Source organism: Pagrus pagrus, assembly GCF_965226575.1.
Source record: "Pagrus pagrus genome assembly, chromosome: 13".
Lineage (NCBI taxonomy): Eukaryota > Metazoa > Chordata > Actinopteri > Spariformes > Sparidae > Pagrus > Pagrus pagrus.
Genome location: NC_140197.1, coordinates 10576738 through 10600707, shown reverse-complemented (window position 1 = coordinate 10600707; position 23970 = coordinate 10576738). Strand labels below are relative to the sequence as shown.

Below are 23970 nucleotides of genomic sequence, written 5' to 3'. Positions count from 1 at the left end.
TGGAATAAGAAAGCGGCAGAACCAATGGTGCGTTCAAAGAGCTGTTGTAGTCCCAGCAGCAGGGGAAAGAAAAGAAAGAAGAGGGTGAGGACGAGGCGTTAAGGGAGTGAGGGAGGTGGGAGGATGATGGGAGAGGGGTGAGATGGGGTGAGTGAATGAAAAGGAAGGGAGGAGAGGAGAGCTGGCAATGGAGAGGGTTGCTTGGAGAGTTTTGGCCTACATGCTTTCAGCAGCGTTTCTCTGACTGTGTGTGTTTTCTGGGAGGTGAGAACAGACATGGAGAGAGCGGGAGAGAAACAGAGAGTGGGAGCTTTTGAGCTTTTGTACTGGATTTGTGTGAAAAAGGGCTGAAGGGAAAGGAGAGTCCGGTGGGAACTGTGAGAAAAAGAGATGAGAGGAGCATCGCTTTAATCATCCTCCAGTCAAATTCTCTCCCTTTTTAAAACTGTGTTGTGTTGCTCCCATTTCATTACCTGCCAGCCATCATGTACACCGCCTTACAATAGGCTTTAAACAGCTGATGCAGTATAATAATACAACTGTACACACAGTTGGGGATCCACCTCTCTGCATGTCTTCAGTGCGGCCCGATACATGCCCCTGCGGTGCACAGAGCACCGCGGGGAAACTCTGTGCATGCACATTACAGAGATTACACTGCAGCCAGCACAGGCCTGCTAGCTGCCCCCAAGCTCTAAACTCCTTTGTCTGCTAAGTCATACAGTTTGCAGTCTGTGTACTACTCACTCCTCATTAATGAGTGATGTGAGCGAAGAAGCCAGGGTGCAGAGCGGTCGGTTAAAGAGCAGGGGTCTGTATACTTTTTTGATGAGGACAAATTATCTGATTTCTCTGGCTGGCTAAAACCGACCATAAATGAAAGCAGACAGCGCAGAGGTAACTTTGAGGATATATTCTGAGATATTCTCTATTTTTCTCACCGTCAACAAAACAAACGATGATTGATCCTAGTCACGAGTATTGCCCGTACAGCCAGAACGTGATATGTCTTATATCTCCGTGTCATAGAGCTCCATTGTTTTACCAAAAGCAGTCACAAACACATCAATGAGTCACACTGTTGCACTGGGCGTTCCTTCATTACCATGAACACATGATGGAGTTTGTCTTGACTCGTTTGTTTGGAACAAGGGGAACACAGGCTTATGTCATAATGGACAAAATATTTTGAGTAAATCCGGAGCCCTGAAAGGCAAATCATCACTGGGTGACATACTGGGAAGCACAGTGTCCTGGCTGCTTTTACAAGTCATATGAACCCTTGTGCACAGATGACTTTCCAGCAGTTAAGATTGCTTATCATTATGCTGTGGAAGCATTCATACAAAAATATTTTAATAGATATTATTATCACAAATATCTCACACAGTAGGTGTGAGGCCCCCTTCGATTTGCTTGTTTAAAACATGGCGGGGGGCATGAGTTATTTTCAAGGCTGCAGGGAGGAAATTAGGCATATTCTGGATATGGTGGGTGTTATTAAGCTACTCGTTTATGGGTATAGACTAATTTTAGAATGAGAGACTAATTTCTCTCATCTGAATTTCGAGTTTTCTCCATTTTATTCTGGTGCATGCAGCTGCAACTGAAAGTGTGCATTAAGTAATGGAGACGTGTATCCTGGTTTTGTCATTTATTATTCATGACAGATTGGCAGAGCTCCAAAAGATGCGATTGCATTCAGTAGAGTATTCAAACGTATTTAAGGGTCACAAAGTCAAGTCTCCTCAGTTTTTTGCCTTAAAGTCTCAAGTGGAGACCTCAGGCATTCAGGTCTCACGTTAGTCGAGCCTTACAGCAGACAAGTCCAAGTCTCAAGTCTAAAGCAAGCACACATACGTCATCCTGCACTCCAAAACGTCCCCACCATGTTCTATCGACTAGTACCATTTACTAAAAACTACAGTGCCCGGATGTTTCTGAAAAATACTAAATCTAAAGTGAGCTCTGTGAGACTGTACTGTACCTAGGCACAGCAGTGCTGGTGGTAAGTAAAAGTCAGCCAAAGTCAGTCAGGTTCATCCTCAGTGGACCATGAATGTCTGTACAAAATTTCATGTCAATCCTTCTGATGGACATTAAAATTCTTCACTCTTGACTGAAATGGTGACCAAATGACTGACAGTCCCATCACTAGAGCCATGCTGAGAACAAGGCTAAAAGTGTAACTGTATATTTGTGACCCGTTTTATAACCAGCATATCAGCTTTTTATACTTTTCTTGGCTACTTGAGAACAACAGAACAAGCTGAAAATCAACATTGACTTATTATTACTTTATAAAGTAAGCCTATTTACACACCCAGCATATTTGGAGCCAATATTCACTCTCCTCTTAGCTCTGTTCTTGTGTCTTCACTAACTCCTGAGGGAAATATGTGGCTCTTTAGCCAGCACTAAAACATATATTGATTAGTGCAGCTTTAACAAATAAGCTTGGGGATGAGTGCCAAAAACAGCGTTGGGGAGTCGAGAAGTATTTTAGTACAGGAAGAGACAGACATGCATTGTTAGTTTTGGGCTTTTCGTGGGATTTTATGATGATAAAAAAAATACAGAACACCAGCCTCAGCACATGAGGGTAAATCCTGGTACTTTACAACTGGTTCTTGCTGTCGTAGTTTTACCTAATATAATAACTGCATGTTAGGATAACATTGTAGCCACACAATCACTTTTATATAACAGAAACAGCAAGGAAGTAAATGGAATTAAGTTACTATAGGTTAACCTTGCAGGGAGGAAAACTATACAAGGGCTGCCTTCAGAAACTATATCAAAACAGAAACAGATGCAACATCTGAGGTATTCTACAGTTTCATATCATCAGTTTTCAATTTTGAGGGATTTTACAACTTTTATTTTTATCTAACTGGTTCAAAAAGATTCTCAAACACAAAGGTTTAAGATCTACTTGATGTCATTCAATTGCAGTAAAACCCCCCGAAGTAACACGTCAAAGTTGTGAGCATATCACCAGACAGAACTTCTGTGTAAAAGCAACGTTTCAACAAAAGGAAATATTTAAAGGTGACAAGACAGGGTGAGGTGAAGGATAAAGTGTTTCAGTGATACGGGAGTAGAAAAGGAAAAGATATTATTTACTTAGGCAACAGTGTGCAGGTTTGATAGTCTCTTTTATGCATCGCAGCATCAATTTAAAGCTGCCACATAGCATCAAACAGAAGGTCTTGATTATGAAGTTTACCAGCTGGAAACCAAAGAAAAACCTGCTTGTTACATCTAATTCAATTTGTTCGATCACACCTCAGAGACACTGTGTGTGGGCGGCATGTTTGTCTTTATTTGTGTGGGTGTGTATTTGCTGTACCCCAGTATCGTTGTGAGGATGTTTGTGTGTTGACTCAAATGTCTTTACTGAGTGCTCGTTCTATGTGTGAGTGATTGTGCATGTGTGTGTGTGTGTATGTGTGTGGGGGGTCTATGTTGGCTAGACTGGGGAGTCTTCCTGTGACAGGTGTGAAGCTAGCTGAGTGTTACCCACCATTAAACACACTGGCCTATTTATAAAGACGGAGGAGGCAGCCAGAGACACGCTGATGTGTTCTCTGTCTGATCTCTGCATGTCGCTCAGGTGTTAATGAGGCTTGTGAGACTTGGTGTGTGGATGTATGTGTGCACAGCACAGACACTCTTGAGAGATTCTACCTCCCCCCCACTCAAGTGTCAAAGTGAATTATGTGAGAAAAATAAGCAATGAAAAAACTTAGTGATGGTTCTGTCAAAACTCCTAAATCAGGTCCAAAACTATGTGAAACACTCCAGAGCTCAAAACAAGTTGCAGAACTTGTTATCTTGCGAGGCAGCTTCAGCTGTGTTACAACAGTGCCCTCTGGTGGAGAAATGGCTTCAACTTTTCTCCATACTCTCCTCCTTAAATAACATCAGAGTAATGGGAACCCAAACAGAATATAGTCATGCTGCACAAATCCATGTTAACTAGCATAAAAATGGTAATTTGGCACTTTGGCACATTTGGCACTTTGGCAAAGAAAACAAAAGCAACAGCAGACTACAGATTGCATTTATGTTACATGAAAGCACTAAAGACGTATCTGCTGAATTCAATTGTTCTGTCCGTAAGATTAATGTAAGACATCCATCCACACAGTCAATGTTTTAAACATATAGGCCTCAGGAGAAACAGTGGAGGATTAAGATATTGGCCCCTTAAATGTGGTTTGATTTAGATGATGGCAGAGGAAATGATCACACCCACACTTACCCAATTAAGAACACATGATATTGGATCTGCACATGGGAGATTCAGTGTTTCAGACAGAGCATCATAGTATTGTGCTAAAATCCCTAAAATTTAATTAATATGAGCAGCCACCCCACCTCATATTAAAGCTTTTAGGCTTACATTCAAGTTAAGGGACTGCATGAAAGGGGTGGGGGTGGGCGGGTGGGAATGATATCTTCCATTTCTTTTTATGAAAAAAAAAGGAAGGCTCTCCTCAGTGTTATCAATATTTGATTTGGACCCTTGATTTTAAAAGACTCATTAAATCTTATTATCTAACTTATTTCACAAGAACTGACCTTGTGTGCCGAACTCCATTTTTGTAATTTTTTTTTTTTTTTTTTTAAGATATTACAACAGCTTCAGGACTTTTCATGTTGTTCTTTTAGAGAAATAAGGTCTGTTATTTAGCATATGGACTTTATTGGTCTCAAGGAGGGATGCCCAATTTGGATAATTTTTAGGCTGATACCGATAACCGATAATTACCTGCTTGTCATGGCTGATACTGATTTGAAAAAAAATTTCTTAACCTGTAGTTTTTGCTCACCTGAGGGTAAGAAAGTTACAGTTTGTAAATGCTGTGCATTAAATTAAATGGAGCAATTTGGTTCCATATTATCAGCTCTATTTATCGGCCAGAACTTGTACAGATACCAATAAATAGCCATTAATATAAATTTCACCATATCAGACTTGTTCCAGCATATATTGTGCACCCCTAGTCTAGAGACATACAATGCTTTTCAATTGTCAGAAAAGAAGCAGATTGGAGAGTATACAAGGGAAGGGTGAAATAAAAAATAAAACCAGGATGAAAAGTCACACCCTCCCTTCAGCAATTAGCAAGAATCCATAACCCTCCACCTTTTCTCTTACCTCTTCCCTCTTAATAATTTCCGTACAGTTCCTAAATGATGGCTCTGTAAAGGCGCAAATTGCAAATAGCTATTGATTAAAATTTCAAATGTCCTAAATCACAGCTGGTATGGAAAGGCCGAGTGGTAAAACTGCAATGTAAGTGGTGTAACAAAATTTTTAGTACAGGTCAAAAGGTGACATTAAACCGCTCAGTGTGTCACACAATCGTGGCAGCAGCCCACAGAGCTGAGAGGAGGGTTGTTGAATAAAGTATTTACAGTGGTGGAATAGGGTTTTATGCTCACCCCTCCACTGGTCTGGATAAGTGCCTAATCAGAGGCTCTTCACAATAGAAAGCTGCATTCTCCATTACACCCCATTCAATGAAGCACACAGAAGATTAGCTTTAAACAGAAATTACTTTTAAACTGCAGATTTGCTCCCGTGTCTCCAGATGGTACAGAATAATTGCATTTTTTAAAGAGTGAAGGTAAAGTGAGTTTGATCTGTCCAAACAGCAAACAGAAAACCATTAACAGAATATAAATAAAATGTGCCTGCCTGATTATTTTTGTTCCCCAGGAGAAAAGGTTAAATAACTGATCTCCCTGTATCATCAGCCGAATTGCAGAATTTAATTAAATGAGGAAGCGAGATGACGTTCAAGATTTGTACACATTAAAACAGGACTGATCAGAGATTAGTGAAAGGTGAAGTCGATATCTGTGCTGCTCATGGCCCGGGAGAGATCTGCACAAATGTCCAAGACAAAAGATGATGTTGCAGGGACTCACATTGAAAAATGGGAAATGATAGAGCAAAATGCAGGGAATAGGAGACACACACAGAACAAGATGGCTGAGTGGGTAGCACTGATAGAAAAGGTTGTGACTTGTGATTAGGGCAGGGAGGATGAAAGGAGTCAGAAGAAAGAGAGTCGAGATGGAGAATGAGTCTGGCTGATTGGTTTCCATGGTAACTGCTGATGAGGTGTGGGGCTCAATAAAAGAGCAGGTCCTTCTGGCTTGGTAAGGATCACTGTCACATTTCTCACACACATTCGATGCTGAGGGTGTGGAGGGACATGGCTGATAGACCCATCTCTCCTCATCATCACAGGCTGAATCAGCTCCTGTATTCATTTATCATAATTAATAGGAATAGTTTAGCATTTTAGCTTTAATGCCGAGTTTGATGAAGACGATCTATACCCCTTTCATATCTGTTCCTTCAATGTGAAGTTGGAGCCAGCAAGCAGTTAGCTTAGCTAAGCATAAAGACTGGAAATCTTAAGATTGGAAATCATAAACATTGTTTTCTGAAAATACTCACTCTGGTATCACCAACCTGCACTTGTAACTTATCTAACATACAAACATACTAATTTTAACACCAACCATGATTTTTTCCCCCCAAACCTAATAAAGTTGTTTTGATGCCTAAATCTTACCGATCTGCAAGTCTTAACCACGTGTTTATTATTGCTACCATGACAGCAGAGGTAACCCGACTCCGTTCTTTTCAGCACATCCAAATACACTGAGATATTCAGGGGGAAATAACTCCAATTCCAGTATGTTCGGAACAACAGGCCTTTGTAGCTGTTTGTTTTTCAGACAGTTATAACGGACTGTCAAACATATGGGTTCTCGATCCAATAGAATATTTTTAGGTTTAACAATATAGTTTATTGTTAAACTGTAACATCCTGCCTCTTTCTTATATCTCTGTCATACGTGTTTGATAACCCAGTTTGAGTGATCATTGCAAAAAATGTGTGTTGGGCCGATGTATGTCAATCAGAATTTTTTACTTTCTGTATTTGCATCAGCCCAAAACATTGGTCAGGCTCTGGTTTCAAGTCTAAAAGCTAAGCAAAGCTAACTGACTGCTGGCTGGAACCACATATTTTACACCTTCGACATACACACAACGGTGTATCAATCATATCAATATCTTCATCTAGCTCTCATCAAGAAATGTAGTCCTCAAAATGTCAACAGCTACTGACCATTTTACGTCACACAAATTACTGTCCAGTCCAGAATGCCTTCTGGCAAAAAGCTTGTGTGTTCACATATTAATAGTTCACTCCCTGACTGACTGACTTAGCAGCTCTGCAGCAAGAGCTGTGGTGATTCAGCATGTTACAGGCTGTTAATCATCATCATTCACTGTTTTTATGTGAATAATTTATGACTTTTCAATTTAGTTTTCATGTTTTCTGAGTCTCATGGAACATAACCTGACCCAGCGTACACAAGGACAAGGGAGGCACTCATGTAACCATCACAGGGCTAACACAGACAGACTGACCATCTTTCTCACTCATGTTTATGGCTATGGGCATTATCCAGAAACTAGGCCAAATAAACTCATTGCAACCACAGAATAGCAGAAAGGACCAGCAATCAAACCTGAAACCTTCTTGCTATAGTGTTGACAGCTCTTACCACTAGAGCACCTCGCAGTCAATAACAGTAATCTTGTTTAAGGCAACAGCGTGGCTCTGTGGCTTAGCAAGAAGCACTGGCAACCCTTCTTGCAAGAAGAAGGGTACTTGTGATGTGGATTCAATGAATCACCATGGGGGGTGTGATTGTGGATGTGTTTGCGGGCCTGCAACAGACTGGCAACCTATCCAGGATTTGAATGGTTGGATGAAACAGGGTGTTGGTGTAAAGCTCAGTAAACAAATGGATCAAATGCACAAAAATATTGAGATGTAGCTTTATGGAGTGCCAAAATCTGCCAGTTTCACTCGGCCAATTTCGCCTCTTCAGTTTGTGAAGACATAACACATCATCGCTTCAGATATAGAACCTAAAATCTAGTTTTATGTATTAGTTACTAATACACCCTACTTTCTCATTTGTTCGCTAATGAAAACCTATATTCTGCCATCCTCATTACGGCACTTAACTGAACATAAGGTTACTTCAAAGGATGTTTCTTCAGGTCAGGGACATGATACACAGCATGGAAATAATACCGTGTTAATGAGGGGGTGTATCATTTGAATATAAAAGCATCTTATAATATCAGATTCCAGATTTCAGAGTTATAAAACCATTGTGGAAACTTTGATGCCTGAATGTAAATTTGACTCTTACAAAGGAGAAAGAACAAGACAGAACTCTGTGATGTTTCTTTCTGTCTGCTTAGCAACAGCATCAGTAATGAGATCAACTCCTCCAAAGCCAGTTCATACTGTGAGTCAGTGGCCTGATTTCCCACTTGCATCAACATGAGTCCAGTTGCCATATTGAATCCAAATGCATAATAGTGTAGTAGTAGTAGTAGTAGTGCAGACGTTTTAGATCTGTGATTAAAATTAGGTTTGTCCAAAGTAAATTAGATTACCCTCCCTTCTATTACCAAATACCAAGGATTACCAATCAGTTCAGCTCTGTCCAACACTTGCACAGCTGGTGCACTTCCAGTTTTTTAATTATGGCGTTTGGTTTATTTTCTTGATTAACTGATTTGAGATTCGGTCTATAAAATGTCAGAAAATGCTGAAAAATGTGGATCAGTGTTTCCCAAAGCCCAAGATGACGTCTTCAGTTAGCTTGTTTTGTTCACAACCCAAAGATATTCAGTTTGCTGTCATAGAGGAGTGAAGAAACGAGAAAATATTCATATTTAACAAGCTGGAATCAGAGAATATAGACTTCTTCTTTTTTTAATTACTCAAACTATAATGATACATTTATCATGAAAATTGCTGGTGATTCATTTAATAATAGATTGATCTATTAATTGTTGCAGCTGTACTTTATATTTGTGTGAATTTTCAATACAGTATTGTTCCAGGTTGATACCTCATATTACTACACTTTCTCCACTCTATCATATAAGACTCCAATTATTTACTTACTCACAGTAACTTCATGAATAAATACTTCAATATCTATATTGCAGCAATACTGTAGAGATGACTGTTGGTACTTTCACAAAATATAAACACGGTGATATATTTGGTAAGCAATCAGTGATGTGATAATGACTAAGACGGTAAAGGCAAGTAGAACAAGTAGAACATCATGCTCCTGTCTTTGCTGTCTCCTTTTATTGTCAGCCTGATTTTCTCCACACCTGCCGTGCCCATTTTCAGTTCAGTTTTTGTCGAGTTGTCTGTTCTGTAACCTGTCCCTGTTGTTTATTTTGAATATTTTCTGTCTTGCATTTGGGTCCGCCTTCTACACTTTTTGCGTGACAATCTGGTAAGTCCAGAAAATTGCATCAGTTTACTAGAATGCAGCCTATAAAACCAGAAAAAGACTACACTAATGCCATAATACAATATAATGATATCCAAAATCTTAGATGATATATAGTCTCATATCATGATAATGATATAATGTTGATAAAATGCCCAGCATTAGCATGCATGTTTATGTCAATAATATAAGCAGGAGCAATAAAGTGTTGTTACACCTGCTCTGTCTCTGGCTTCCCTCAACATCCATGCTGTCATCTCGACCAGCAGTGGTGTTCACTGCCCTCCATTACAGGTAACAGCTGTTGGCCTCCTTTCCCTGGCCCTGACTTCTTACTAGGGTTCTCCATCCCAGTACAAATAGATAGAAATACTCTCTCCCCCTATCATACACACACAGACACAGACACACTCACATAGATTTAGAGTTAGCGAGGGAATTGACTGAGACCTGAGGGCCCAGCGCTGATGTGTGGGAGGCATATGGCGGAGTGGTCTAATGGAGAGCTTTTACAGTGTATTATAACCAAAGGGACCAGAGGAACACAGACAGGCTCACATGGGCGGGGCGGGTTAGTGTAACTATTGTATTCTGGTCCGTCCTTTGGGTGCAGGCACGTAGAGGCACAGTGCAGACGGTGAAGACTCACTGAGGTGTTCAGGTAAATGGCAACGTAAGTTGAGCAACATTCCTTTCAATTCATGATACATTTGCCTGCAGCCAACTACAAAATTGTGTGTAGATATTGCTGAATTTACCAAGTATGCTTTGTTTCTGACACGGTTGGACCTCCCTGAGACTATTTTAAGACAACTGCACCCCCAAAACACCAGGTCCTCCAAAAAACATTGATAGTAAACATGACTACTATTACTATTATTTGTCTTACTAACAGATCTAATAATTTGGGTGTTTTGGAGGGATGTAAACAGGAAGTATAATGCTGCCATAGGCTCCTTCAGTTGGCTGTGGACTAAAACTTCCATCATGCTATGTTAGGGTATATTTGTTTACATCTAGAAAACTGACACTTTTAAGAGTATGCCAAATTAGCTATTAGCCGTTCTAATTTGCAATGTACCCAAGAGTGTACATACAGCTGTCACTGGATTACTTTGATACTGAAGACAACGTAAAAAATTGTGATGATTCTCAGGCAAGTTCTGGAGTCACTTAGAGCGTCCTTTTCGAAGCATTTATGGACGTTTACTCGCAATGGACATCTGAAGAAGTGATATCCTGGAAAATGAAGGTCATATTGAATCTGTATTATGTCTGTATGTTCAGTAAATCAGGCTCTACTGTAGGTTTTTTTTAACCTGCTACCGAGTCCGTTTTTGTAATGTGTGGCTTCACTGTGTCTCTCAAGTGATAATGTAGTTGGTTATGCAGGGTTTTGAAGCATAAGCTCTTTTAACTGCTTCTGAATTAATTAACTAGATCGTTTTAACTACAGGATCATGGAATGTGCAATGTAAAAATACCCACAAGTTTGCTCTGTTAACCACGTAGCTTGGTGTACAGAACAAAATGAATAGATGAGTTGTGTAAAAATAGAGATGACCAGTGTGATGGCTATGCCGCTTAATGTGGCTTCCAGGGTCTGTTGAGTATAATGGATGCCATGTCCTTGCCCCATGTATTCAGCAGTTACAGTTTAAAAGTAGCCTTTACCCTTGCCTCTATATGCTGCTGTCACAGCTGCTGATGCAACTGCTGACTGTTTTGGGAAATGGTCCAAATCAGCTTCCAAACCACAGCAAGAAAATGTGTTCATTAATGCAACAAGTTTACATTGCAAACAGTGCAAAACTATCAAAGACACAATGCAAAACACATACAGTAAAACACAGTTTGCTTTGCACATGCGTTTCCATTATAAAAGCGAATCCAAGCTTGTAAATCCGACATATCTGCATTGCATCATGACCCACCTGCAATGCAACGATGCAATACAAAGAGCTTCTCCTGTCTGAATCTGTTGCAGAACAATGCGCTGAATGCATGGGTGCACTCCGGCTGAAAAGCTGATGGTTGGCGTAAGCCAACGAGCTTCTTGACTGCTTGGGTTGTCTAAGTTAATTACAGACAGTCTGATTAGCTCACCAGTCTGTGCTTTTCTCCACCTCAGTTACAATTTGGTGAAGGTCCTGGGACTTCCGTTGCCCTCTGAGTCATCTGCCTGACTGCTCTCGCGTAAACAATGCAGAGCACGCTTCCACAGGGGATGCAGCGGTGTGTGTGTATGTATTGTGTTTCTCTGAGCATTCTTAGTCTGCCACAGAAAATGACCTTTGGCATGATCTGTACAACACAGCTCCAAAGCCCACAGTGCAGCTGCTGAAAATCCACTCTGTCTGTGCTGTGATGTCTGCAACCACCTCAATGAATCATGCAGTTCACAAATACGCTGGAAAACGCTCAACACACCACAGAACAACTGTAGTCACTTTACAAAGCCTCAGCTGCCCCTGGTGATAGAACAGGGCGGGATGTGTGACACTGAGTGGGAGTGTCAGGAACAGAGAGCGTGTTTGCTGAGCTGTCCCAAACTCTACTATTCAGCCTGAAATATTTACCACTGAGGCTTAGATTGTAGAGCTGTGAAGGGAGGAAAGTGCATCACGTTGGGCCAAGGGGAGGTTAGACAGAGAGTCAAATATCAGAGCCACAAAGGTTTCACCTCTGTGACGAGAGAGGCAATCACAGAGATAAATCACAAGTCCAAGCCCAAAGAAACAGGAAATAGAAACAGATATGATCAAGACGTACCTCCAGAAGCTTCACTTACTATTATATCACAACAATAGGATGAAGGTAAGATCATTTGTCCAGGCCTCAACAACCTTACATTTGAAAAATTACCTAGTCTTTGCAAGAAATTTAACTCCCTCAAGTGTGAACAATATGATAACGGGTTCATGTTTCTTACCTCCACAAACAGGAAACAGGGGACGATGGAGCTGCTGCTCTTTACACCCGGCTTCTCCTCCAATGCCATCCCTCTCTCTGTTCCTGTGGACGTCCCTCTGTCCGGCTCTCTGTCTATTTACCTGAAGGAAAGAGGGTAAGTCGGGTTAGTCCACTTTCCAACCTGAGGTCACGTCCAGAGTGTGAGATTAAGTGGAATCCAATCAGGAGAAACGAGCCTTGGATAGGTCTGAGGATTTCCTTGATGTCTCATCTCTCTTTCGACACGACACAGCCGCTTATTTTATTCAGTGCATTGTTTGTGTGATGCCATTTTTATTGTTTATTTAAATGATACATCCATGAATATTTAAAACATGCACAAAATCTGAACTCATTTCTTTGCACTGGGGGCTTGTGCATTCAGCAGCTGACTATAGCAGTCACTAAAATGCCTTTACTCATTTTGATCATGCTTTGAAGCTGCCCCCCAGGTGTAAGAACAAAATACTATCAATAAATTCTGCCAACTGTTTCACAATCTACCTCTCTGTGTTTGGCATTTTATTTAATGATAACAGTGTCAGGTGCAATCATCTACTAACCATAATAATGAAACATTGTTTGATCGGAAATCTATGTAGATATGGAAATGATTACAATACATTACAATTTAAATTTCACAAGTTAAATAAATAGTGAACTAAAGGCTAAATCTATTCAGTTGTCCTTGCAAAATAAGTGGCACCAGAAGCCAAGTGAAGACAATTTGCAGAGCTAGTTGCCAATGTACAGTAATCGGGAAGCTATTTAGTAATATGCTAGCACGCCCTGAACATCCCAGCACTGGCCAACCACAATAGGAGACAGACTACTAAAACATGTCATGCGACGGAGACAAATGCAGGTGTCATCAGGCTAATTTTCAATAGCCTTGCTAGATGCAAAACAAAACTGTCCCTGATGAACTTCATACAGCTAACAGAAAAACTGGGTAAATACTATCTGAGTGCAAAAATAAGACGAGAGTACAACTCAATGTTTTTCAAAAAAAAAAAAAAAAATTCTAACTGAAATGTGTCATTTTTTTCTGAAGAGGTAATGCTTGTTTAGCCACCACCATTGGTCACATGACCATCACCTTACAGTCAAAAATAGCCTATCAAGCAAATGTGCAGGAAGAGTGCTAAGCTTTAAAGCTACTTTTACATAGGCACCATATGTTATTATAACATCAGGTGATGCATATGGTCCTGAGAAGACTTTTTCCAAGTGCCACAGCCCCAGTAAAATGTCTGGTTTCACAACTAGATTTTGATCCATTCTGTTGATTACATTTTGAAAGTCTAGAAAAGCTGCCCAATCAAAATATTTCCTTTCAATTCACGTTAGCAGAGGGCTAAACCACATGATCCATGATACCTACAATGTGGAGGCTATGCAGAATCATCAGGTAATTTTATATGTTGAACTTTTTTGGTTACATACCCCACTGGACAACTTTCACAGGAATGAATTAAGCCCCGCCTCCAACACTGTAGCCAGTTATCATTATACATCCACACTACCGAGCTAAGTGATTTATCAAGCTGGCCGGCTCAGTCACTAACCAAAAACAAATATATAGTTTATTCAAAAGATGTATGGTATATCCTACAAAGGACTCCTGATTTAACGACTGACCACATTCCATTTCTGCTTTGTGGATCAGTTTAGACTCCAGCATAAGAAACTGGATGGCTAGTACGCATGGTATGATAGTATGAAGTTTTTGTATGGACTTAGAGGCTTTAGAGGTTCTGGTAGGTGGACAGAGCCAGCTTGATGTTTCCACTTGTCTCCAGTCTTTGCTAAGCTAGGCTAGTGGGGTGCTGGCTGTAGCTTCATATTTAATGCACAGACTTGCATTAAATATGGTGGAATCGATCCTCACATCTCATTCTCAATCAGAAATGTGTAAGTGTATTTCCCAAAAGGTCAAACTGTTCCTTTAAGCCACAACGTATCTTCCTCAGCAAGAGACAACTATGCCTCACTGTATTTCCACTATAAAGTGGAAGAAAAACAAGAAGACAGGAGTAAACAAGCACACATTAAACACACAGACAAAGGACAAGGGCTTCAACATTGTATTAAGGAGGACAAAAGGGAAGAACTGCCAGCAGTTTGTACAGTGTGATCCCTGTTGTCACACTTTGCAAACAGTCTCAAAAGTGAGTGGGAGTGCTCGTTAGATCTGGCCTTCAGATTTCCATCCGTACCACCACTGAACTTAGAACACAAACTCTCCTTGGCATGCATTTTGAACCATCTGACAGATTTTGAACTTACATACAATATATAGAAACAGGGGCGAGGAGGGAAGAGGAGGGAAGAGGAGGGAGGAGGAGAGGTAGAAAAAAAGGACTTTTTTTGTTTCAGAGAAGTTGTCAGGTTGACCTCCATTCTGCCGGTGAGTGGTGTGTCATGTGCTCGAGAGCTTTCTTCCTCCTAATTCCTTCTACACTGGTGGAAAGAATAGGCCTGAGGGATGAATAAGGCATGAAGCCAAGCTCTTAGCAGCCCGCAGAACAACGCAATGTGCAAACCAAGGCTGCTTTTAGAGAGGGTTGGTTGGACTGTGTGTGTATGTGTATGCATGGTGTGTGTGTGTGTGTAAGATGTCCAAAAAAAAAAAAAAAAAGAGGTAGCTGTCAGGGTGAACAAGCAGAAGCCCCAGGTAACGGAAACCAACAGTGAGAGAAAGAGAAACAGAGAGACAGAGGGAGGAATCTTTCCTGTTTCTTCGCCACCAGAGGCTGATGGGAAGAGTAACTTTGTGTTTGATTCCCTCAGTGGGAGGCAGCACAAAAGAGACTCCCTCCCACAGTTTGGGCCACCGGCTGAGAAAGTACACGCATTCAGCTGTGAGTTGGTGGTGGCAGATCTCCTGAAGATGAAACTGTTTTTTTGGGAAAAACCACCCGGGTGGCCCGAAGTGAGGCGGAGGAGCTTTTGATGATGACGATAATGATAAGTGGGACACCAAGCCAGGGATGAATTCACCTAAAGAATGGGAATAATAAAGCTTTTTACACTCCCAATTGGTGTATGCAGATTTCTTAGTTGTCCCACGCACATTTGGTGTGAGTGAAATTTTCTCAGGAGCCTTTTCTGAGTGCTGACTTGGGGGACAAGTTTGCAGCTTGATGTACTGGAAAATCTGGCCACTGCTCTGTATAAAGGACATGGAAAGTTTTAATGTCCATGTACTGTTTGAGGGGCATTAAAATCAGTGTTGAGAGAGTTACTCGAGGAATGTAACTATTTAGATATTAATTGTAAAAGTAATTACACTGTAGTGTTTTGGTTCACTCTTTTCAGTAAAACAGCTCTAATAACCTAGCTCAGCTAAAGAGTCAGATATTACCCTAAGGAGTTGGGAGAGAGAGAACGAATACTCAGCTAAGAACGAGTGAATAGCGGATGTACATTCACCAGGTGGTCGGAAACAAGACTCCAAATGAATGTTAATGTCTCATCTCATCATATGTAAATGAGCAAATGTTTGCTCAAAAGTTCCCCATATCAACATAAAAGACGATAAAACGTCCAGTGTTGTGTTCAAAACCTGTCTCCGCTGCCCCCAAGTGGCCAGAAACATCTGTTATTTGGGGGTTAAAGAATAAGTTCACCCCAAAATGAAAATTATGTCATTCTCTACTAACACTCTTGCCAATGGACAGTCTGCTGAAGTTTCGTAAAAACCCCAAAAAACAGAAAACAAAACCATAAAATAAAATAGCTCCATACAACCTGTTCAGCATAATCCAAGTCATGGAAATCCCAGAGATCACACATTATTGGGATTACTTACTTACTTACACCCATGATGCATAGTCAAGCTTGAGCACCCATTTCAGACAAGGTGCACGCTAACACTTAGCAGCTACAGTGAAGATTTCAGTTTAAAAAGGATGTAATAACTTCTTTTCAAATAAATTTAGAAGCTTAGAGCTTCTGGGGACTTGCATTATGCCAGAGGAGCTGTATGGAGCACTTTTATGATTAACAAGTCCCAATCTTTTCCAGTTGTTTAGAATAATGATGCAACGCTATTTGGCTGTAAAGCGCCAGAAACATTTTGTGGACTACAAAAATTCACTTGACCTTCGATCGGTATGGGAGTGAATAGATAATGACTGAACTGTTATTTTTGGTGACCTTATCCTTGAACAGATAAAAATAAAAAAATAGACTTACATTGTGGCGTAACAAGCTAGTCTGCAATTCATAGGTATTTACTCATCATGAATAGCTACCTTAACGTTAGCCACAGTGACTCCATGCAGCACCTAAGTGGTCCTGTTAGGGGTTTACATACCTACCAACTCTGAACTAAACCGAGGTAACTACTATATGTAGGCTTACTGATAGCAAAATGAGGCCAGTCCAATCTGTCCTCTTAGCACACTGTAATGTTTAAAAGTAACACTGGTTAAAATGCACTTGATGTTGAAAGAGGAGGGACTCCAGCTGTATACTGATCTGATCAGTGGGGCCAAGTGAAAAGGAGCCTAATCTGATAGTCCATCAATCAATCAGAGAAAACCAATCCAACCTGTCCACACAGACAGAGATGGGTAGATAGACAGATGGGGGGGACAAAGAAGGACAAAGACATGAGCCAAGGACACAATTACACAGAGACACTCTCACAATCACAATAAAAACATCAGGGAACTGAAATCAAAATGGTGGAGATCAGAGAAGCAAAGCGGGCTGCAGAGGGGAAAGTTGAATTAGCACCGTCACACACTCACACGCACGCATTGCACACGCTGATGCACACACACACGTCATGGAGAGCAGGACATTTGAATTTCCTGCTGCTCTGAGGACTCCAGTCAGAGGGTAGAGACCCAGGCAGCCATATGTCCTCTCTCCTGCCTCTGCAGTCCACCACCCTGCCCCAGGACATACAGTACACACGCCTGTGCATGTGAGCACACACACACACACACACACACACACACGTACACCCACACGTACACCCACACCAACACACAAGGGCTAATTGGACAAAGCAATTTGGATAATGCCTGATTATATGGTAATTTCTGCATTGCCATACACTGCTCTTGCAGAGTTTAACGTCACATCTTCTTTATGCATAAATCCACATTCGTGCAGCAGAAACATGAGAGAAGGTGCAGCAGCAGTGCAGCGTTAAAATACTAACTGTCAGCCAGACATTCTACTGTTTCTGTTTCAGAGATAACTCTGTCATAACCTGGATAGTTAAGACTGCAGAACATTTTTTTGTGTGGACCACTGACGGAAATACTCTCCTATTTTTTTACCATTTACCTGCAGCCCAGAGCTGTCACTGTCGATTTGAGCAAAGCATCGCAATCCTCAGCTCTCATGTTGCTTTGGATTTTTTTTTTTGTTTCGTGTGTGTGTGTGTCTCCCATTTTTTGCCCTTCCATTGTCACAAAAATTAATTTCACCTCAGACCCCACGCTGTGTCAGACTCACACATGTATATTCTAGATGCAATGCAGAAAGCCATACTTCTTGTGCACACGCAGGCTACAACCACAAACAATACACCTTTCCTGACACCTGAGTTGAGTAACACACAATCAACAAACATCCCACTCCTCTGCCTATAAGGCATCCCCTCCCTACTATTAATAGAGCAAAGTCAAGGAGGAGAGTAGAATCGTAATAGGATTTACCCAGTGCTGGATAATTAGAGCTTCTGTTTGGGGAATACCACCGCAAAACACAGAATACCACAGAGAGACACTCCCCCCAAACACAACACACACACACACACACACACACACACGCCCACAGGCACGCTCAAAGACCCTGGGAAGAAGCAGATAACAAGAGATCTACTTAAAGCGCAGAAAATGCAAAACAGTGACTTCCCCAACATCACTGCTCTGCATGGGCTCCTCAGGCAGACCGGCTGTTCAAATCACATGGAGGAGAGGAGAGAAAACCTGCCGTCCGTCCATCCATTCATCCATCCCTCCCTCCCTCCCTCCCTCCCTCCTTACCTCGGATACCTCGTCGCCAAAGCTGACGGTTGCCGTGGCACCAGATTCCTATGCGGTGGCCATGCCAGATCAGATGATGGTAAAGTGGTGTGAAAATCTCCTTCCACCCAGCTGTCTGTCTCTCCTCTTCTTCTCTTCCCTCTACTCTCTCCTTCTCCACGGTGAAGCGTGAGAGACAGCGGCAGCAGCAGCAGCAGCAGCAGCAACGTCTGTGTCTCCAAATCTTCCACACATGCACACACTCACACACACACTCACCCTCCTTTTAATTAGCTTGTTCCAACAACCAGTGATGACTAATAAATTAAGTGGCTGAAATTACCTCCTGTGCAGTGTAGGGTCCAATGAGGAGACACGGAGGGAGATGGAGAGAGGGCAAGAACATGTGTGTGTGAGGGAGCAAGAGTGTGTGTGAGGGAGACGGTGATCGAGAGAGAGAGAGAGAGAGAGAGAGAGAGAGAGAGAGAGAGGGAGGGCATGCATTATGTGTGTCAGCTCATTTGTATTCAAAGCTTGTTTTCCCTCTCCATCCCTCCCCTTCGCTCTCCTCTGTCCATCTCTCCCCTTATCTCCCTCCCTCCATCCATCCATCCATTCCTCCCTCATCTCTCCCCCTCTTTCCCTCCCTTCCCTTTTTCCTCTCCTTCTCTTCTTGAATGGAAGTAGAGGACGTGAACCTGACCCATACATTACAGGAAAGAAGGATGGATGCTGCACACTACGACAGAAAAAGAAAGCTGCATATGTGCATGTGTGTGTGTGTGTGTGTGTGTGTGAGAGTGTTTAAGGCTGCTTGGCTGCCTGCCTACAGCTCAGCACACTCTGGATGTGGGTTAATGATACATGGCTATTGATCTAGCGCTCCTGGAGAACATGTAACATCACAGGTTAGAGCTAGTAACAGAGGAAAAGAGGTCGGCCAGACTGTCTGGACAGTAGTGCGTGTGTGTGCTTGTTGTGCACATGTGCCTATGTCAGTGTTAAAGGTGAATGAGAATGTGAAGTAATGCAGGAAAAAAGATAAGCTGGTCATGACAGAATTAGCTATTAAAACAATACATCACCGTCAGCAGTGAATCTGCTGAGGGCACATCCTGCTGCTTAAAACTCTGCCAGTTATGACACTTTACTTCTCTCTAGAGGATCGAGGCAAATATAATACAGACAGCTGCAGAGAGGACACCATTGCCTACAGCAGTTATGACAAACGATGAGGAGGTTGTGGTGGAATTATACTGGATGAAGGCTTTTTAGTCAAACTAGCAGCATGTTTCTAGGGAGGGCAGTGTTGGTTGGTTGACAGACATTCATGGTTCCAAGAGAATGAGTCAAAATGACTTTGGTGATCCCTTGACTTTTCGTCTAGCGCCACCATGAGGTCAATGTCTTTGGTTTTGTGTCAATATGTCAACAACTATTGGATGGATCGACACTGAATTGGGTACAGACATAGATGTTTATTTCAGGATGCAGTGTTTCCCACAGAATGACGTGTACCTGATTTTGTTGACACAGCAGGTGAGCTACATGTGGAGGAGGCTTGTTGTTAATGATGCAAACTGTCGAAACTATAGAAAGCCAACCTGGTACCGAGGGACATTGCAACAACCAGGTACACACATTCTTACAAAACAACAGTATAAGAGGGGTTACATTAAACATCACAATGAGTGTGTATACAGGAAGTGTGTGTGTTCATCTGCAGAGCACGTGTGAACGTCAGTAGATGGGGGGAGTAGAGCGAGGAGGAATTGTGCACTAGTTAATCAATCGCGGATGGCCACGTACTCTCGGATGGAACAGTGAAAAATGCTGAATGTTAATACACCTGGGCAATCCCATCAGCCCCAGCTGTGCTTTGTTTTAAGCGCTAATTAGCAGATGTTAGTATGCTAACACACTAAACCAAGAACGGGAACAATCACATACCTGCTACAGGTACAGGTATATGTCTGAACTTTAGCATTGTTCTACAATGCACACATTAACTGGAGGAAAGGTGGACTCCTGCAGCTCAGAGAGACCCAGAGGTGCTAAATGAATGAAGAGGTTAACCTCGGGCATTTCTGTTAGCCGGGCTGCTGGTGGCTTCGGCCTTGCCCACTCTTCATTAATATGGTATTACCTCAGAGACATAAGTAGCCACTAGCCCTTTTTGTGTGCACACAGCATCTGATGTATATTTTATGAATGACAATACATCAAGAAAGAGGCAAAGAACACTGGTGACCACTGACTTGTGTTAAAGTGTGAAACGATTGATGTGGTATGCTATCTCTAAAAGGAAAATCAGCAAAAAAGAAGAAAATGGCCAAATCCACTTGGATTAAATTTGAAGGACATCCCTAATTCACAATTCTTTATCATCAATGAGTTGGGGGGGAATCAAATCAAATCTTTATGAATTTTTTGGGGTCCTGTCGATGAAATTAATTTCCATTCTGTCATTCTCTCCAAATCATCACCTCACCAGGCCCGACTTCCCCTCCTCCAATGCTGAGTGTGCTGTCTCGCCTCGTATAGGTCTCAGTGGGATTGTCATGAGGGTAGATGAGATATGGCCCCAGTATCGTGGAAATGAGAAATCTGCCTGTTATGGGGCCGTTATGGTTTACATCACATTGGATGCCTGTCCCATGGGTCTACTCTCCTCCTGGCCATATACCCTGCTCCATCTCTCTGTCCATCCCCCTCTCTGGAAGCTGCACCATCCCCAAGCCTACAGTGGACACCCACCGAACTCCGTCCTTCACTGATGGAAGGCGAAAACTGAGAACAAGCACTATAGGAGGATATAGAAGGGCAAAGTGATAAAGGTTGGATCTGACAGAGATCTTGCTGAGCTGTGTGAATTTGTGGTACCTCAGAAACTTTGCCTTTGAATGCAGAAGCATGCACAGAAAAACACATTTAGTCAATGAGACGTGAGTTATATGTACTGTGTATGCATTAACACATTTACTCATTCATGCACATTGCATAACCGTAAATGCAGCAATGCTTGTAAACTGTGCACTGCATGCATGCATGAATACAAGCATCTACAGGACCCTTGGTACGGTTGGATGTCTTCCTATACATCTACTGCATATTGGCACTATAAAGTACATGCAAATCATGTAAATAATTCACATGATCAATCCAGTGTCAGCTAAACATCAAATGTGCTTTAATGCAAGAAGTTTGGCCAATGAAGCAGAGACAAGAGCAAGAACAAAAATAGTCTACTCAGAATACCGTGTAAAAGTAGCCCCATCACCCACCATGTTGCAAATGTGTTCATTTTCACTGAGTTTAATCTGGATGTTATTAACACTACTACTTGTATAAAGCAATGTTTTTTCCTTTTTTTTCATTCAATGAAAACAAGTAACCACAAGCACTTAACAGAAGCTGGAGGTTTGAGCCATTTAACCATTACTCATAGTCAACTATTGCAACTACTGCATTCAATATTACATCCAAATAATTATCTGCTCACCTCACTAATCAACACATTTCATCTAATTTGCTTGATTTGTACACAGACCAAACGTACACGTAATATTAAATGTTTGAACGGTCCAGGGTGCAGAAGACAAAATGGGGCACACAGGTAAGCGCACAACCTTAATACCCATTTTCAAGCCCATCACATATACACACCTTATGCACATTACCACCATACATAATTCCTGCACAGCTCTCCAAACACAACCCCCCACGGCACACACACACACGCCCCTGTATCATTATGCCGGGGGCTCCAGCTGTGGTCTACAGGGGCAAATCATTAATCAGCTCGACTCGACAACAAAGGACCACCACATTCCTACACTATCCTTTCTCTCCTTTGTCTGGACCTCCCACTTGATACTGGGCTAATTCTGCCAGTTAAACACACAACAAAGCTCTTATTTTTAATAATTCTCAAACCAGATAATCTCTATTACATCACGCCTGTCTGCATTGCTACTTATTGTTGAGTATACAGCACTTTCAATCCCTAAATATTCAGTTCATATGTGAATATTTAACAAAAAACAAACAAAAAACAAGACAGATGCACCCTTATAGAACAATCATGTATTGACATATACTGAAAAATGCAATGTAAAATACTAAAAATACAAGAAATATAAGGAAGCATATATTTGTTTTTGACAACGCATGGCAATATATAGTAATTTTGATTCAATATATTAAAAAACACATTATAATATACATAATATATTGTCATCATATGGCATCTAATTTGAAAGTGAAATGAAATGTATATTTCAGTACAATTGAAGAGGACACTAATTTCAAACATGAGCCTTTGTCAACTCTTCTTATCGTTGTTATGTGTCATTACAAGGTGAAAATATTGTCATAACACTGTTTAATTGCCAGAAATAATGAAAAAACTACAATCTTAATATATTAGAGCTACACACAGGGGAAATGTATTTCCTTTTGTTCTGACACATGACAGAACTAAACAGAACAGAACAGAACTGAATTGTCTTAATAAAGTATTTAACAGCTGTTAGATCATTAATAAAATACCAAAGGATCAATGTACTTCAATATTCTCTGACTTATTTTAGCTGTCTATACATTAAATACTGTACCTTCCTCATAATTCTCATTTCATTCAAGCCAAGAGCTTCTATTCATGAACTTGTTTCATAATACAGTCTCCTGTCTCAGGTCCATGTTTTAACACGGAGCTGTGCTGCTTCATGCTAACATGAGGAATTTCCTGCTGTCTTGGAAAATGCCATTACAGACAGACCATGAACACAACACCACAAGGGCAAGGTTCTGCAAATATCAGGGGGGGCCTACAGCAGGTGTTTCCCTCTTTCATGGTGATTGGAAAATAAATTCCATCTCATGTGACTTGATTTCCTGAGCTGCAGTTGGCTATTATCACCCCCACCCATTTACACAGGATCCAGCGGAGTGGTCCCTTGGTCATGTAAGCTTGCTATAAACCCCTCAGGCACAGAGGGAAATGATGCATGTCATTGTGAACACACCAGATGGGGTCCTGAAGCAGACAGCAAGGAGCTAGAGCAGCAATCTTTATATAATGAGATGTAAATATAAGCGACTTCAGGCTGGCGATGGTGACAGGGAGGCTCATTTCAATGGATGACAGTGCAAAGTAAGTGACAGGTAGCAAACCTGCATGCAAATAAATCACAATTGTATATTAGGCTGAGGACACAGCCCTTCTTAGACTGGGACCTATTATTAGAAACCCACCAGCCACTACTAAAGCATCTAAAATCAATATTTTACAATAACAATAGATCAAATATTTATGTTTAATGGGGCCGCTTGCAGTGATGAACCCACAAATTATTAGCTGACTGTTGTTTTGCTTTGCTCTACAGAGCTTTATAGCATCTCAGCCACCTTACTGTTTTGGTTTACTCTCACCACTTTCACAGCATCTTGGAAGCAGAGAAAAAGCTCCAAATACCCAGTGTACACTACCTGGACAGCACTAAACACACAACCCCAGTTAGCAACTAGCGTACAGCAGTGGACAGAGGCTAAGTACATATACTGAAGTACTGTGCTAAAGTACTATTTTCATATAAACGTACATGTGAGGATTTTTTACCTTTGGATTGGACACTTATCCCTGGGTGAGACATTT

The 23970-nt window shown here is 41.4% G+C and overlaps 1 protein-coding gene across 6 annotated transcripts in view; it reads right to left on the bottom strand.

The window, feature by feature from the left end:
- plppr2a (phospholipid phosphatase related 2a) overlaps positions 1 to 23970 on the bottom strand; it is a 60646-nt gene that overhangs the window by 35481 nt on the left and 1195 nt on the right. For 4 of the 6 annotated variants that reach the window (XM_084371604.1, XM_084371599.1, XM_084371602.1 and 1 more), the window contains exon 3: positions 12305 to 12425. In XM_084371604.1, coding sequence (XP_084227730.1) covers positions 12305 to 12373 — 69 coding nt within the window. In that variant the 5' untranslated portion in view covers positions 12374 to 12425. Of the gene's footprint in view, positions 1 to 12304; positions 12426 to 18335; positions 18822 to 23970 lie in introns of those variants that run through there. The other 2 variants (XM_084371600.1, XM_084371601.1) reach the window with 2 other exon arrangements.